Genomic DNA, 19,266 nt, shown 5'->3' with positions numbered 1-19,266 from the left:
GTATAATTCAGTTGCTCTACTGCTGTCCCACTATGTTGCACATTTTACTATAAAATCTCTACAGAACTGGTTTTCTGGGCCTACTTCCCTCTTCTGACCCAATTTCATATTCCCACTCATCATAAAGACAACGTGTCTGCCGGAATCCTTACCATTGATTGCGCCGTCGCTTTCAACTATGCAGAGGCAAACCATTCCATAACGTATTTTTACTGTCCATTTTCAATAGTTATGGATCTGTACAGTTCTAAATCATTTATTTTGAGTACTCTAAAAAGATTAAGTCATGATAATGTGTGTATCAAAACCAAAAAAGCTGTCAGGCTCTTTAACAAAACAAATGGCTGAGTGTTAAGACCTACCGTATGAATGCATGTACATCTATGTGTACGCATGTATATGTGTATATATATTTATATATATGTGTATGTGTATATATATGTGTGTATATGTATATATATATCTTATATATATATACACATACATATATACACATACATATATATACACACATACATATATATATATATTTCAGCAACACGCTTATTTATATATTTATTCATGTATTTATTTATTAACTTACAATTACCCATCTATTTATGTCTAAAATGTCTTTTGCTGTGTCTGTATTCTCACCCTCTTGCTACTGTGACAACGAAATTTCCCAAATACGGGATGAATAAAGTTATCCAATACAATCCAATTTTAAGTACTACACAGTAACCGACAATTACAAAGGGTACTTAAAACTATTTTTACTGTACGACCAAAGCCATTTCCCACAAAGTTCCAAGCAAAATTGCCTTCAACGATATTGTCATGACGCAGACTTTTGATAGGCTGTTGCGATATACCTGACGGCGGCGAGTTGACCACACAAAGACGGCCGGCGTCAAGGGCAAGTGAGGCCAAGACGCAAAACGTCTATGAAATTAAACATTAATTTCTGCCGAGCTGGAGTGAATCGAATAGCCATTAAGCGATATTGCATCCCCGCCCTTCTTCCACACAAGTGTGTGTGTGTGTGTGTGTGTGTTTGTGTGTATTGATATGGATGTGTATCACTCTCCAGTTTCCAGTAATCAAGGGTAACAAGAAAAAAAAAATGGAGGAAAGATTTTCAGTATTTAGTGTTTCATTCAGCTGAAGGCTTTTTCGAAAGCTCTTTTGTTTGTAAAAAGATATCACTACTTGAGGATTTTTAATATTTACATTTTTCTTCCACTGCCTATAACACGTGTCAAAGTGGCGGCCTGGGGGCCAAATCTGGCCCGCCGCATCATTTTGTGTGGCCCAGGAAAGTAAATCATGAGTGCCGACTTTCTGTTTTAGGATCAAACTAAAATGAAGAGTAGAGATGTATATTAAATTTCCTGATTTCCCCCTTTTAAATCAATAATTGTATTTTTTTAATAATTTTTCTGTGTTTTTAGTTCAAAAATAATTTTGTAAAATCTAAAAATATATTTAAAAAAAGCTAAAATAAACATTGTTTTAGATCTATTAAAAAACTGAATATTCAGGGCTTTTAATCCATTTATAAAAAAAATCTAAATATTATATCTAAAATGGTCCAGCCCAAAAAAAAAATCGAGATGACGTTAATACAACCCGCGAACCAACCCGAGTCTGACACCCTTGGCCTATAAGATCAATAATTATTCGTTTAATACTGAATATATCACTATTAATAATTTTTTCGACATTTTAACATTACTTTTATTCTATTCTAACATAAAGTCACAAGACCAAAGCCCTTATCAAATTAGCCCCAGCATATTATTATTTTTTAAAACACTAACAGCTTATCAGAAAGCACTGATGTGTGAAAAACTCATTTAAATTTACCCAAAAAGGGCTAAAAACAGTCACATTCGACTCTGTAGCCACGATTGGACGCCTATTATTGTCATAATATGGTCCTCAAAGAGTTAACATTTCCGTAAGGATCCATAAATCTGTCTTATAGCACAGAAAATGCTGATTTCGCAAGGTATACGGTGTGTAACATATACAAGCATGTGCACGCGGGGGTGTGGGCACTTTACACACGTGTTTATTAAAAGAGCTCAGAGTAAGCCCGAGGACGTGGAAACAATGGCCGCCTCTCATCATCGCACATCAAAATGCAGAAAAATGCAAAGGATCAAGACTATAAACAGCATCCATGTGCTCCGGTTTAAATGCAGCAACTGTACTATCGTTTCAGCCAATATCAGTCTGTGCAATAAATATAACAAGTACTTAAAAAGAATAAAAAATACATTCACACAGAGAAAGAAAAAGCCCAGAAATTCATCTCAATTGTCACAGCTACTTTTCATCTGCACACTGTTGGCTCTCGAAAAACCTTTCCACGTCCACTCCAACTGTATTTGTCTATCCTCCCACAACGGCTCCAGTACTGTATTTTGGTGCAAGACGCTAAAACTGTCTACAACTTGCAATATATATATATTTTAACATAGAAAATAATCTGTTAGTGGTCTGGTGGTCCCCCAACATTTTTCTCACTAAAACTATTTCTATTTTCTCGCGGACCGGCTAATGGGGAGGGCGATAATTTAGGACAAAATTTGTGGGGGTGGGGTCGTTGCATTAACGACACCCACGACAGCAAAAAAAAACACAAGTCCCAAGCATAATAACAATTATTTGTTATTATAATAACAAATCATTTCAAGTAGGAGGGCGAGATTAAAAACGTTAATATTTTTTACTCTGATGGACCGGCACTAGGTGGCTCGCGAACCGGTACCGGTCCACGGACCAGTGTTTGGGGACCACTGTGAGACTTCAATGTTTGTGATACGAATCTGTTGATTGTCAACGATGAAGACAGATCTACAATATCTTGAACTATCCCATTCCCTTAAATTCAATCTAGATTATGCCCTTTCAGGGGAGCGTTAATTTATATTGATTGATGAAAGTCATCTAATTTCGCCATTGCTGCTGCTATCCTTTAGATCAGGGGTGTCAGACTCGGGTTGGTTCGTGGACCGCTTTAACGTCAACTTGATTTCACGTGGGCTGGACCATTTTAGATATAATATTTAGATTTTTTTAATAAATTGATTAAAAGCCTTTATTATTCAGTTTTTTATAGATCTAAAGCAATGTTTATTTTAGCTTTTTTTATATATATTTTTAGATTTTACAAAATGATTTTTGAACTAAAAAACTAAAAAATTACAATTATTGATTTAAAAGGGGGAACATCAGTAAATGTAATATACATCTATACTCTATTTTAATTTGATCCTAAAACAGAAAGTCGGCACTCATGATTGACTTTCCCGGGCCGCACAAAATGATGCGGTGGGCCAGATTTGGCCCCCGGCCACCACTTTGACACCTGTGCTTTAGATCAAGGGTGTCAAACTCGGGTTGGTTCGCGGGCCGCATTAACATCAAGTCGATTTCATGTGGGCCAGAACATTTTATATATAATATTTAGATTTTTTTTTTTTTTTTTTTAAATTGGATTATAAGAACTGGATCAAAAGCCCTAAATATTCAGTTTTTTTATAGCTATAAAACTTTTTTTTTCTTAGTAAGGGAAAACATCTAATAATCATTTGTTTTTCATTTCAAATGGAAACACTTTTTTTTAAATTATATTCAATATTAAAATGGGAAACCGAAAATATTTTTACATATTTATTTTTACATTTTACAAAATGCTTTTTGCCCTAAAAACACCAAAAGAAAAAAATGGATTAAAAAATTGCAATTATTGATTTAAAAAGGAGAAAATCAGGAAATATAATATACATCTATAATCTTCATTGGAATTTGATCCTCAAACAGAAAGTTGGCACTCATGATTTACTTACTCAGGCCACACAAAATGATGCAGCGGGCCAGATTTGGCCCCCGTGCCGCCACTTTGACACCCGTGCTTTAGATCATGTCCACATACCTGAGAAATCGGCAAACCAGATCGCTAATGGCATTCTTACCAAAGAGTGTCAGGGCCACTTGGTTATTAAATTATGGGGCTTTTAAACTCATGTTTACGTGTCCATAACCATGATTTGATAACAGAAGGAACCACAATTCCTTTGCTGAAGAAGGTTATGGGACTTTTGAAGGTTCTGCCAAAACCATAAATTCTAACGGTCTATCACACAGCCGTGAGAAAGACTGTGAAAGAGTGTGACAGTAAACAACAGTCTCAAATGTGTGTAATAAAACAGTGAAAATTAAATTGTCCTAGGTCTATGCAAGTATATCAAAAGTTTTATTGGGTGACCTAAATATCAAATTGTCTGATGCAGAGCTGTTGTACACAACCACAAACTTTAGGTCTCGGAATAAGACAGTCACCAATTTACAGCAGAACTTGCTTGTTATATCTTTACTAGGAATTGAATGATAACGGGCAGTTCATGAAAAAAAATCGGTATGTCGATAAATGGCTGCTCGCATTTATTTGCAAAGGGATTGGTCTATTTTTTTTCCTCACAAGTGTAGATTGATTCTAATGTGGTTCCTGAGAGTCTTCCAATATTGTGGTCAATCCCTTCCCACTTCCCCAGAAGATCTCTGGAGTGGGTCCTAAACAGACCACATCCTGGTCTCCAATGGACAAATCCAAACCACTTAAGAATTTAGTGTGAAGATTTAAGCATAGAAACTATCACTATGGACAAAAAAAAGGAAGTGATCTCCTTAGAAGATGACGTATCCGGTACACGGTCGATTGGTCGCCGGTCTTTTGGTCGCCCGGAAGGTTATTGATAATTACCATTTAAATCATTGCTCAAATTCCCTAAATACAAACTGCGAATGACTATTTAGTCATACTTAATGCGCTAGTAATTATTCGGCTAAAGAAAAGCTCCAAATTTTCCGGACTTTTATTGTTTTTTGTGGGAGAACTAGTTAAGACCCTGACTGACGTACCTTCTTAAAGGAACAACGCATGTACATACAAACTCTTCTACACTCACACGTCGGCTCAGTGAAACTACTCCTGGCCATTGTTGGCTTTTATTGATGCGTAGACCGTGTTGTTTTACCTTGTTTTGTCGTCAGTCTTTTGGTCGTCGGTCTTTTGGTCGGCTGTTGTCGCGGTCGGGGCGACCAAAAGACCGGCGACGGACGTATCCTGCCAAGATTTCTAACTGTCACATGTATGGCTAGACTTTCATTTTCGAAAAGACACATTCCCACGAACTAAAGATTGTTCCTTATAGCTAAGACATGGTAGATAGTTTTACTTCTACTACCACGTGCGATGATTTTTCTTAAGAATCCGGGGGGCGTCTTATACAAAATAAACTGTCAAATTCAACGATTTTAAGAGTACGGCTTATACGCAGAGACGGCTAATATGCGAGAAAATACGGTATACATCGTTTCGCCTCCATCTCGCACTCAGTGTCCATTTAGAAACAAGCATTAATCTTTACTCCAGCACCCTTCCTTGTCAACTGAATTGCTGCAAACCATTAATGTCGGAACCGCGTTCGACCCTACAAGACCTGCTCAGATCCCGAATTTCACAGCCCCGTCACCCGTAGCGGCCGTAATGAAGCATTTACTATGTCAGGGTGCAATCTAGAACCAGTGAGCATGTGGAAAACATGTTGAAATAGTGTCAATCACGGCTCGCCTCCGCCATCAGCCTCACGCGGGAAGGCAACCATATTAGTTGAAATAACACCTCATATACAGACTCGCAAACGATGCAGGGAGTGAAAATGTGACGTCAACTCACCGAACGTATCTGCTGAGTCCCAGTGACATGCTGCAGAACTTTTTCCAGCTCTTTCTCGATGCGTGCTGCCCAGTGAATCATTCTGCAGGGGAGAAAAAGATAACGGACGTTTGAAAATGTGAATCAACTTACATTTTTACCCGAGCATGTCATTAGTTAGGTTCCACCATGTACGCAAGCCAGGTGGCCATGTTAAAGCCACAATGCGTATCGAATAATGTTTGTTTCTTTGAATAAGCCGTTAAAAGGGTTTCATTGTAAAATTGGCCTCCAATTCGTTCCGAAAAAAAACATAGCTAATTTGTACACCAATTTGGGCTGTGACAATATATTAAGAGATCGCAATTTAAATATAACTCGATCCAAACATTCAGTTTTCTAGACATACAGTACGACTATAGTTTTCGGAACACTCCTTAAAAGTAGGGTACAACAACAGCACATTTACGACCAACTTTGAAAGAAAATTATATGTTAACACATTAAATATTCAACTATTGCGGTCAAGGATAGACACTTTCAAACGCAGTATTGAGGCTAAGAAAGCTAATATTATAATAAAAAAAACATAAAAACACGGTAAATACCTTGAGATACAAGCTTAATGCGTTCTGGGACTGAGTTTGTTTGTCAATTTACCCTTATCTCAAATCAAAATTTCCCATATAAAATAACTAAAAACAAATGAATCCTTTCCCACCCTAAAAAATAGGATATTATATTACAATGGAAAAAACATGATTTTAATTGTTCTAATTCACCACTTACGGTCACAACAAAACAACTGGATTAAAAGCCCTGAATATTCCGTTTTTTTATAGATCTAAAACAATGTTTATTTGAGCTTTTTTATATATTTTTAGATTTTACAAAATGATTTTTGAACTAAAAAACAGAAAAAAATGAAAATTATTGATTTAAAAGGGGGAAAATCAGGAAATTTAATATACATCTATACTCTTCATTTTAATCTGATCCTAAAACAGAAAGTCAGCACTCATGATTTACATTCCCGGGCCACACAAAATGATGCGGTGGGCCAGATTTGGCCCCCGGGCCGCCACTTTGACACATGTACTCTACACCCATGTCCCTCGCCATTTTTTTGTCAAGATTAGCATTTTCTAAAGTCATGAAGGGCTTCACAACAAACACTTAAAAAAAAACTGCTGCATTAATGCATTGGGGAAAATCCCACATCAGCTAGTAAGAGACTTCCTGGCATGTAGCCTACCTAAGTGGTTGGTGCCCCACCATTGGTCCCTTGACCTTTTTATCTGCTAATGCACGGTCTTGTCATCAGCATCCCCAAGCCTCCCCAGCTGCCCACTATCTCCCCCTCATGAATGCACATATCTGGTCAGCACGGGGGGGGGGAAACGGGCTGCGATCAGCAAACTCTGCAGTAAAACTGCTTGAGTCGGACCGAAGCGCCCGCCGAGAAGGGAGGGCGGGGGGCCGATCGCTATCAGACAGGGGCTAAAATTAGGAATTAGTTGATCAAAGGGGATGGTGATCACCAGTGCACATCTCACAGCCGGGAACAAATGACTTAATGGATCAAGACGCTCAGGAGATGATTTAAAAGCAGCTGGATGCTCGCTAAACCACGTGAAGACTAGCGGGTTGCTATCCTGAAGCCATAAGAGGAATATAGTTTTTTTTTTGTCAACCAGCATCAATCTTTGTTATAATACAAGGGTTGTTAAATTATATACAGTGGTACCTCGACATTCGAGCAATTCGAGATACGAGTAAAATTTCGGGCAAATATTTATCTTGAGATACGAGACAAATTTTGATATACGTCGCAACTGCCTCTTTGTAATGTCTCTGCGAGCACTGGGCGGAGCCTTGCATTTTTTCAGTGTTTTATTTGCCCATTAGTCAGTGCAAATGGCGGAGCTTTTTCGCTAATACGAGAGGAGTATATACTACTTCTCGTTGGCAATTGGTCGTGTGTTATTCTATTGTGAGGACATTTGGGTGCATCATTTTGGGAATATTTTGAAGGGAAGACAAAAGCAAACAACCCTCGATAGGTTGCATCTGAAAGTCAGGGTGGAGGCGGGGCCAATAGAGCCAAGAAAGGTATCAAAATTTTAAACAAAATTAGAATTAAGTTTAGTGTAATGTTACATTAAACATATTTTTGATTGTCTGCATCGTAATCCAAGTTCATTTAAATTTGTTTATGTTATGTTACGAGCGTGTTGCCATGCATAAAAAATTTAGTGAACAAACTACACTTAAATATTTAGTTTTACATCAACTTGTTTAAAAATAAATTGTGCTATTGATTGATCTTTTTGACTTTTGCTGTCGACGGACATTTTCTTTGAAGTGCAAAACTAGTTTAACTAGTATAAATATATAAAGAGACATACAAACAAGGTTTAATTTGTCCACATAGCTTTTTCTTGGCATTCTAAAAACTCCACCAGAATCATTTCATTTCATATTTTTCGAACAAATCCATTTCATCAAACCACCCTTTTGCCTATTTCTTATCAACCACACCTTAACATATCCACTCTTAAACACACATGTATTAAAAGCAAACCTGATTAGGGCAAATTATCACAAACCAACTGAATTCCAAATAATTTATTTCATCCCATTTGGGAATTTTCTTTTCATTTTATTATACCGAGACGCAGACGGTCAAATAAACGTTGCCGTTAAGCGCCGTTTGGAGTTAATCGTCGGTGAATGGTAAGTGACGCCGCCTTCAAAGTCACCTTGATCATCTCAATAACAAAGCCCCAGAGGATGCAAGCAGGCTTCATTTACGGGCAGGCACATCAGGGACGAAAAATTGAGACTGTGTGTGGTGTGAGAAGGGGGGCAACGGGGGTCCTCATGAAAAAAATCCTATTTTTCATTGCTGTATTTCAACTACAGTTTCACTATGTGTCCCAAGTGAGCTGGACCTTATTCCATCCGACTTTTGGCGAGACAAAGCGACCAATCACAGAATCAAGGAGTTCCCAAATGAATTACGAAGTAGCAGATGACTGGAATCTATTGATCAGACTTATACGACATCCAATGGGCGAAAAGGTGTCGCCTAGTTTATAGCGGACAACAGGTCCTAGTCATTTAAAATATACACTATATTTGCCGTAACACTTTAGTGAAGAGTTGAGTTGTGGTTTAGAATTGACTTAAGATATGATTGCCAGTAAAAGTGGCATTTTTTTGCTCATTTTTTAAGTTTTCTTATGCAACTTCCCCATCAGCTGCTTTGTACGAGCATCCCGGGGTGACTTTGACATCATGGTGCATTCATCCATGTCTGTGCTCTCATTTATTTTAATCCAAATTGCGTGTTTTCTTTTTTTTTTTTTAAATGGGCAATTTGCCCTGTTTTTAAAATGTCCACTTTGTGTGCTTTGTTACGTGTCATCGCCATGACAACAAACTTGCAAATCAGCTTCCTCAATCGAATGTAATCAGTCTTTTTTGCATGAAAATGGGTTTGTTTATTTTTCGTTTAACATAGCGGCGATCATTGACGGCGCTAGACGTCCAATTCGATTTGACGATAAACGATAATTCGCCCCTCCCAGTCTAATTGGATCATCAATGGCATTTAAACGAGGATTCACGGTTAAAATAAATTACCTATAATGATGCCATATATCATTATTGAGTATTTATTTTTATTGATTTTACTTTCATTTAATCTAAAATATACATCTTAAATTTAAAACAACTATAGTTAGCCAATAATGAATGATACATGAATAAAAACACTACTATTAATTTTTTTTACAATACAAATACCACTAAAAAAGTGTAAAAAAAAAAGTTACATTTCACTGACCAAAACCACTTCCCACTTCATATTCCTATAACGTCATATATTTTAATATAACATATGATAAATTAATAATCTAATAATCACAACTAACTTTAATGAATGATAAATGAATAAAAACACTACTATTAATTTTTCTTACAAAACAAAAACCACTAAAAAAAGTGTTAAAAAAAAAACCAAAACTGTTACATTTCACTGACCAAAAACACTTCGCACTTTCCATTTTCCTATAACGTCATATATTTTAATATAACATATGATAAATTAATAATCTAATAATTGCAACTACTACTACACTTTCCAAAAAAAATCTCAACTTAAAAACTATCATTTTTTTGTACATTCAAAACATTACTTTGCCAGTCCACACTATAAAATAGCATCATATAATAATACAACACACAAACACATCATCACACATGCCATAAAAACATGCAAAGTCGTGCATTCTATGAGGATGGGTCACCTGTCCTACTTCATCCCCCAAAGAAAAAAAAATCGACCACCACTTACGTGTAGTGCTGCGGGAAGTGATGCGTTCCGGCGGTCGGCGTGGACGCGCACACGAGAAGTACAGTTTGGATGCACAGGAACACGAGCGCGCCGTACGACGGGGCTCCGATCGCCATTTTCCCCATCAAATATTCAGCAAAGTGGGAGAAACAAGCACACTGCCCCCCGAGGACGCAAGACCACTACGGAGTGAGAGAGAATGAACGGGGGGGGGGGACAACAGTCTCCCGCAGCCGAGCTAAGAATAAACCCAGTCCGGGGGAGACGAGAAGGGGTTCGGGGAGGGGTGGTGAGGGGGAGAGAAGTGCGCTTGCCGGGAGCTGCTGGATGGACGGGGGGAGGATTTTGAGGACTCCTCCGCTGCTATCCGGGGGAAACAATGTCACTCCTTCGCAGTGGAGGTGCTGATGGAGAGGAGGCAGATACTCCGCCGCCGCCGATGAGGATGAGGAGGAGGAGGAGGATGTTGTGTACCTATTTTGCGCTGTCCTTCCTCCCTCCCATGCCTCTCTCTCTATCTCTCTCTTTCTCTCGCTCTCTCTCTCGCATCGCGTGAGTGAAGGCGGCCGTGATCGCACGACCACGACATCCGGGAAAGGGGTTTCAAAATAAAAGGTGGATGTTGGCAGGACTACATTTCCTCTTTCCTCAAGCGCGTCGAGTACACAGGCGACGAGATCGTGTGAAAATGATTGCACAAGTGTGAAACCACTGTGATGAGCAATACTATTCGTGTCATTTTAGAAGCTTGCTACTGTTCTTAACCAATCAGAAGTCAGAGTACAAGGGGAAATTCTGCTTGGATGCAAGAGGTGGGGACATTTGCTTATCAGTTGACATTCTTTTTACGCTTCAAATTCGAACCCTGGAGGCGATTTATGACCTTCCAGTCATTACAGTGGTACCTCGACCTACGATCAGCTCTACTTACGATCAGCTCTACTTACGATCAGCTCTACTTACGATCAGCTCTACTTACGATCAGCTCTACTTACGACATGCTCGAGGTACGATGAAAATTTAGATCGAATGATTCGCCCGCGATACGATCAAAATTTCAAGATGCAACCAAGCCAGGTGGCCATGACAGGAGAGGCTGTTTATCATTGTAGCGCACTGTCTTTTTTTGCCGTATCCCTTTCGTGTATAACAGATATATACGAGCACTGAACGATTTATTCAGATGAGTTTCCGCTACATATGGATGGACCAGAAAACGCACAACGCGCATGCGCGGACAAAAAGAGGGCTTTCTGGGTAATGAAGTATACTCGTGCACACAACACCGATAGCCAATGGCACCCTTTCTCAGAATAAAACTTCATTACCCATAATTAATATGTGGGTAGGCTGTTATTCCTTCCTTAGCCTGTTAGCTCCCGCGATCGCTCATTCAAGACTACTTCTCGTTGGCAAGTGGTCGTGCGTTATCCTATTGTGAGGACATTTGTGTGCATCATTTTCGGAATATTTTGAAGGCAATACAACAGCAAACAGCCCATCGATAGCGAACGTGAGGGTGGAGGTGTGGCAAACAGCTAACCCGGCCAGAACGAAGGTAAAAAAAAAAAAAAAAACTAAATTAGAATTCAGTTTTGTGTAAAGTTACATTAAACGTATGTTTGAGTGTGTCTGTATATAGTAATCCAAGTTAATTTAAATTGGTTTGTTCGTTAGTTCGTTAGTTCCCCCGCCTCCGTGTACGTTGCGGTCTCTACTCTCCGCGAAATGCGTCTAATTTTACTTCTATTAAACACATTTTATTATTATTATTAAACCACTAGTTATGTGTTACTTTGTTAATAGATGGAGAATTAGAAAAAATAAAACTTTTTCACCAATCCAATATCCTGTTTTTGGTGTTTTTTCAGAGGGTTGGAACGAATTAATTTGTTTTTAATTCATTCCAATGGGAAACGTCCGCTCGAGTTACGAAAAGCTCGACATACGATCTCAGTCCCGGAACGGATTAAGATGGTATGTTGAGGTACCACTGTATAAATATCCTTGTGATCGGACTTGATCATATAACGCCTAAGCAACCCAATTCAAAGCTTCATTATTATTTTTTCTGTGAACTCTGGTTCCTTTTTATTATAAGCTCATCCGCTATCAACTTTAAAATGTCTTTTTGACCTTTGTGACCTTTGAACACATTACTCTAAAATGTCATGTCTTCCCTTTCACATTAAAAATTCTACAATAATCCCTTTTGTCAATCTTGAATAACTAAACCGGCAGTATAAAGAGGTCCGCTGTAATATTTTATTGTGTGCCGTGAGCAATGATCAGGTTTTCCGAGGGAAATTGCAAGAAGTCATACAATGTAATATTTAGAGAAAAATCAAGAAGAATATAACGAGATTAAAATTGAACCAGGTTAAAATCAAAATATGATGAGCGTTAAATTATAGCTATTACAAGATTCAAATTGTGAAAGTCATTTTCTTGCTTATTTTTCTCTAATGAAGCGGAAGTTGTTTGGTTTCTAAGGCATCAACTTTTGATGACGTAAAGACAGTGAGCACAACATTTTATTGTATGATACTAAGATATTGAAGTCATATTTGGAGAAAAGTCATAAAATTATGCGCTTAAAAACATGACTATTTATTTTTGCATCACCTGAACCGGAAGTTTTTAAATCTAACATTACACAAAGAGCAATTTTGTGCTCACACAGACTTAACATCGATAAAGTTGAGGTCCATGACGCCAACCAACCTAACATAATAGAATTTATTATAATAAGCAACAACATCACTTGAATCACAACATTGTATTACGAGTTGAATCTTGCAATAGGACAAGTTGATATATTAATATGACAACTTCCTGTGTGTAGCTCCAGTTTTTTTAACTAGGTCTACAATGTCTTCTGTGTCTTATGTCTGTTTTGCTACTGCAACCAAGAAGTTTCCCCCAATACGTAATGAAATAAAGTCCTAATCTGATCTACTCTTTTATTTAATTTTCATGATATTTTCATTTTAACCTCTCAAAGTATAATTTTATTTTCATAAGATTTTTCTCTCAGAAAATTACAATGTATGACTTAATTTCTTATAAAATATAACTTAATATAATACATAAGCAACAAAATGACTTGAATCACAACATTGTATTACGAGTTGAATCTTGCAATAGGTTAATATGTTGATATCATATATTAATATGACAACTTCCTGTGTAGCTCCAGTTTTTTTTAACTAGGTCTACAATGTCTTGTGTGTCTTATGTCTGTCTTGCAACCAAGAAGTTTCCCCAAATACGTAATGAAATAAAGTTCTAATCTAATCTTTCATTTAATGTTCATTATATTTTGATTTTAATCTCGTAAATGTACAATTTAATTCTCACAAACACTGGTCTACTGTATTGAGTGACCACTGTCCCTGAAAGATTAAATCTCTCCACATTAAACAAAAAAACCAAAGTTCAGTCTGTTTTTCCCCCCATGCTGGCAAGTCCTTTAGCGCTTAAGAAATATTGAAAAAAAGCGACCTGCAGGTTTTTTGCCAGGCAGCATTTCTGTCCGCAACGTGACAAGAACAAAGGGGATTGTTTTGGAGAAGATGACAAAGACATAGCAAAGACCTCAGCAGGAGTTCAATACCAATCCCGAGATCCACGACAGCTGTCCCCCCACCGCTTCTTGTTTACCCAGACGACACGCATTCTAAGTCAGAACTCTTGCTGTTTTTTTTGTTTTTTTTTCCTCCCACAGGATAAAATAGAAAGCTCACCTCGCTGCCCCCTGGGGGATCCATTTCACAGAAATGCTAAAGTAGAAAACGATTTTGTCGAGAAACTCCGCATGACAACAAAAGCAAAAATCGATGTGTTCTTCAAACTCCTTTAGACATCATAATTCTTTGACAATTACGAGTTCTTGGTCCTTGAACTAAGACGCAAATCAACAATTTCATGGCAGTAAGATAAAATATGGATTCCTTGAAAGATACGAAATTTGCCGATATTACAAACTGTCATGAACTGATTTGATTCAAGAGCTTTGGATTGATTTATTCCAACTATTTACTCATTTAAGACAATCAGTTAAGTAAAAGGATAGCTGCCAACTCTCCCAGTCAAAATGGATTTGACATCTAACCCAATCAATGGCATCCAGTGAGATGAATAAGTGCCGACTCACAGCCACCGTGACTTACTCCTTTCCATTTAAAAATAGCTTTAAAATTTTAAAAGTGCTCATTTTTAAAAGAAGCAATTCTCCCAAAAAGATGAATACAAATTGAATATCGGCAACAATTAAAAATTAGGTTCATCGATCTTGCTAATTTCACTAGAATTGCCTGGCTTGCCTTTCCTGAACTAGACTTTGAATGAAGTACGAACATTTAGCTAAATGCTATTCGCAAGGCATAGCATTTAGCTAAATGTTCATAAATGTCTGACAAGTTTTGATGCTTTTGAGGATCCACTCACACTTAAGACCCAATCGATCATGATGTCTAAAGGGATCGGGTCAGTAAAAAAACCATACAGATCAATAAACTCAAGCCCGGCTGGTCAGAAAACTAGTGTGCAAAAATACAGACAAGAGCCATGTTTGTGGGACAACAGGCCTCTCTTATTGGCCCTTGAATTGACCTCAAGTGATTGACCTGCCAATCCGACATCGATCCAAGTGGAAAGAAGACGTAACAGACAGACTTATCTTTTCTGAAATGCTGTCTTTAACTCTGAACTATTAAAGAACTAGCTAGGTTGAATTCATCAGTCCTTGTTTACACCCTTGAATGGTCTTGCGGTGGTGTCAATACAACCCCCCCACACACCCACAAACACTTTGGCGTAGACATTCTTCGCTTCCCTAACGTCCATCGCTGCTAACATTCTGCTATGCTACCATGGTAAAACCAGCCAGCCTGCCGAGTACTATGATTTCTGGTTAGAGGGGTGCCGACAAGGTGCCGGTGTCACTTTCACGGCAGATGAGGAAGCCGGTCGCTCTGGGCAAACTTCAATGGGTCAAGTGCTCCATGAAATATGATGCTCATGTACTACCTCTTCTTCACCAGAGGGGGAGGGATTTGGCTAAACCGCAGCTTGGCCTTTGTATTTTTTTCACCCAGTGGTAATTTATTAGAGGATACAGTAAAAAAATGTGAGGAGAATCATTTATGGATGTTAAGTTCTCAATGGAAATGAATGCACCAAGGCAAAATTCATATAATTTTTTGATGGAGTGGCAGACTTTACAAAAAAAATGAGCTTCCAGAAGCTTCCATGTAAGTTTTGAGGGAAAAAAAACTCGGACATCATTAAAAGTTAGTTATTTCATTTTAAGATAGAGGGTGGTAAAGCCAATTCTGATGCATATTGAGCCGGGGAAAGGGAAGAAAAAACAGGAGCGCTACATGAGCTAGCAGTTATTTCAGACCTCAAACGGGGTTGCAACACGTATAGAGAAACCACACAACAGTACTCCGACGTATACACTATATGTTCATGATAGTGAGCAATATTCAAAATATTACTGACAACCGAGTCTTATTTCCGACAACATTTGGACATTTACCCTTTTGACTTGACCTATATTAATCCACGAGCTATTTCCTTCAAGTAACAAATTACGTCAATTCCATATAGAATGCACCTCCCAACTAAATAAAATGCCACGCGTTGCCAACAACACCAGAAAAAAACCCCATCAGAATCCAACTCCAACCCTCCTTGACTGCAAGACACAACACAGCCAAGCCGCAATGTCGGGCCGCAAGGCACGCTGGGACTTTTCATGCTCAAATGTCAGAGCGTTTCATCCTGATGACGATGACTCACTCCCCCCCCTTCTCTTGGTCTGCATGAAAGAACAACAGCGCCAATTAACGAGGCTACCTCCTCCCGTACGACAGTGGGACAACAAACGCCGTATCAAAACGTTACCGCCAGGACCGCTAACGTGTTAATTCGGAACGAATATATGGCCGAAAAGGCTACGTTTATCATCTATCGACCTCCTCGGGAGTTTCCGACCACTCTGCCCCGCAAAGAGAGCAAGACTCAGCCCTCATTGACATGCTCTACTAGAGGCCTAATGGCCCCTGGGTAATGGCCTCTTTGGTCTTGAGGATATCCTCCCTCATGCATGCATCAAAGCCAGGATTGAAGAGGCTACCGTAAAACAAGAGACGCAGGGAAAAGGGACGCCGGGGCCACACCGGGAGAGGCTATGAAAAGGCTCTTAGGCTGACATTTTAAAAGGGGAGGTAAATAAAACAATACACAGTGGAACCTGTAAAAGAAATTACTGCCATTCCAATAACAGGGCTAGTCTTACAACAGTTTTCTCCCCCGTAGGAAATAATGCAGTCAATCAGACGCAACGTGATTTAAAGGGGACATTCTGTATTACGGGAAATGGACTTTTTTTTGTGGCTTGGATACAAATATTGTTTGGATGTCTTCTTTTTAGTGCGATATAACTCAGCTGAGTAAATCTTTTGCTGTCGGGTTTTATAAAAAATGTGGTTGGGAGTGAGATATACTCAGACAAACCATCTGTCCTAGTTTAGGTCAAGACTGAGATTTCTAGGAGAGCATAAAAATATGTATTTTAGAAAAGCTAAGTAGCTAAAGCTCTCTGGTTGACAAAATATAGTGTCAATGCTGAAATGGTGTAACTAGACACATTTTTATCGATTTGTTTGTGCATTCCAGTAATGTATCTTTATGGAATTAATGTGTTTTTGCACTACTCTTGATTCCAATGGATATTTTTTTAACATTTTCCTTGTCAAGCTATTGACGGCTCTAGGCATCCAATCAGCGTTTCTCCATTCACTGTCAATCCCCCACTTCATATGGATTGCACATTAGTTAATAAACAAACTTTTAAAGAGTTTCAATTGATCTTTTAAGAGCCACGATTGGACGAGGTCTATCACTGTCAATTGCAATCCACACAAATCAGCTTTACGGAATCTCACTATAATTTCTAGTGTCAGCAATGTATTGGAATGAATACCAAAGCTGCAAACATGGCATCTGAACACTAGCTTAAATATATTTTTAGACACTCCCAACCATGACTGCCACTCTTTTCAAACCCAAAATGCAAACATCTCAACCATTCCCCCCTCATATGTCTTCTCATCTTTCATCATCCCTTTGGCTGACCTGTGAACACCCCCGGGACACCTAGAACACGAAACCCACGGCCCAAAAATGCACCACTGCACCTCCCGCCCACCTGCACAGAAGCCATCTGCTTGCTCCACACAGCAGATCTGTCAACGCTCGCTAATTATCATTCCCCAAAAAGTGCTCACTGTCAACCTGCCGATGTTTGCGAAAGTTTGCACCATATGCTTGCAACCCAACCGACACCTGTTTAAAAAAACACACTAACTGTCCAAACGGATACTTGAGTTCTTTAAAGAAGATTTAGTTTTGTAAAAGTAAAAATCCCGAACACATTTTCCTCGCTACGCACCGTCTCAAACGAATCCGACTTGACATATCAAGCAATGCCATGTTTGCCAGCAATTACCTCAGGCGAGTGCTCTTTTTTTTTGGATAAAACTGGCAGGTCCCGACTATAAGAAAGCAACTTCTTTTCTAACGTCACTGTAGAATGAGAAGTATGCACCCACTCGCCCGCCCTGCCTTCACATTAAAGAGCATCGTAATTGGCATTAATACTGTTGATAAGGACTTAATGGGGGAATTAATAGATAAGACACTCTGGGGGCTGCTTCTCCACAGTCTCACTGGTGCACAAACACTCAAAGCTGTAGTCAGCAATGTGTAAATTTTAGCACAATGGATGGTGTTTGACAATTCGTGGTGTGTATGCTAATATGCCAAATTTATTTGTTATTGGGTTGATTATCCAAGATAGTGACCAACGAATGTGTAAGTTTTGTTTTATTTTTGGGGTATGGGGTATGTTAGTTATGCCTTTGTTTGAAATGGATATAGTATATTGATATACATATGCCAAAACCTAAATTCCAATAGCCGCAACATGAATGCAAATAACTACAACACGATTGACCACAACAGTATGGATTTAGGACAAAACGCAAAGTTTAATTGCAGCAAACTTACAGCTGTCTATTCACTTTTGTGTACATCTTTTGCGACCATCTCTGACCAAAAGTCATCATTCAGTAGAGATTATCTTATATCTCTGAAGTTAGCCGCTAACATTAGCCAATCAGAGCATGCTTACTCTTGCTTCCTCTGATTTGTTATTGGGTTAATTATCCAAGATAGTGACTAAAGAATGTGTGGGTTTTGTTTTACTTTTGGGGTATGGGGTATTTTAGTTTGGTTGAAATGGGTATAGTATATTGATATATGCCAAAATGCAAATTCCAAAAACTGCAACACTAACGCAAATAACTACAACACGATTGACCATAACAATCTCTGATCAAAGGTCATCATTCAGTAGAGAAATTCTTCCATCTCTGAAGTTAGCTGCTAACATTAGCCAATCAGATCAGGCTTCCTCTGATTTGTTATTGGGTTAATTATCCAAGATAGTGACCAATGAATGTGTGGCTTTTGTTTTACTTTTGGGGTATTTTAGTTATGGCTTCGTTTGAAATGGGTATAGTATATTGATAAAAATACAAAACGCAAATTCCAATAGCCGCAACACGAACGCAAATAACTACAACACGATCGACCATAACAATCTCTGGTCAAAGGTAATCACTCAGTAGAGAAATTCTCACATCTCTGAAGTTAGCCGCTAACATTAGCCAATCAGAACAGGCTTACTCTGCTAGTAAATCTTACAACCAAAGCATGCAGAGGTACACACTTTCGATTTTTGATTTAGGAGTCATGCATATTATATTCCGATCATGCCTGCTACCGAGGCTCAAGGACACCGCAAGGTAACGGTCTTTATTACTCCACGTCTCTCGGGGCTGTCAACATCTGTCACACACGATCTGCTCATGGACGGGCCTGGCATGCATGTTGCGCACCACGCTGCGTTAAACCGAAAACATCTGTGAACATTAACGTCCTTCACGTCTCTTTGGCAAGTATGTTTGCATTGTCCACCTGACAGAACCGACTAATTTCTCAACCCATAGACTGTATAAAGTGCAATTTTACCTGCTTCCTCTTTGGCCCAAACAACACGTTCAATAGGGCGCCCCGCATTGAAAAAAATCAAATGGTAAAAGCTAGCCAACCAGGTGAAACACAC

At 38.7% G+C, this 19,266-nt stretch overlaps 1 protein-coding gene across 3 annotated transcripts in view; it reads right to left on the bottom strand.

Annotated features, from left to right (window-relative positions):
- cacna2d2a (calcium channel, voltage-dependent, alpha 2/delta subunit 2a) overlaps positions 1-10,573 on the bottom strand; it is a 157,187-nt gene extending 146,614 nt beyond the window's left edge. For all 3 annotated transcript variants that reach the window (XM_077602132.1, XM_077602133.1, XM_077602134.1), the window contains exons 1-2: positions 10,068-10,573; positions 5,729-5,810 (exon numbers count right to left, since the gene is read on the bottom strand). In XM_077602132.1, coding sequence (XP_077458258.1) covers positions 5,729-5,810; positions 10,068-10,192 — 207 coding nt within the window. In that variant the 5' untranslated portion in view covers positions 10,193-10,573. The remainder of the gene's footprint in view (positions 1-5,728; positions 5,811-10,067) is intronic.
- Positions 10,574-19,266: the final 8,693 nt, after the last annotated feature.

This window comes from Stigmatopora argus, chromosome 6, assembly GCF_051989625.1.
Source record: "Stigmatopora argus isolate UIUO_Sarg chromosome 6, RoL_Sarg_1.0, whole genome shotgun sequence".
NCBI classification, from domain to species: Eukaryota; Metazoa; Chordata; class Actinopteri; order Syngnathiformes; family Syngnathidae; genus Stigmatopora; species Stigmatopora argus.
The sequence above is the reverse complement of the archived record's forward strand: the minus strand, read 5'-3'. Positions and strand labels throughout refer to the sequence as shown.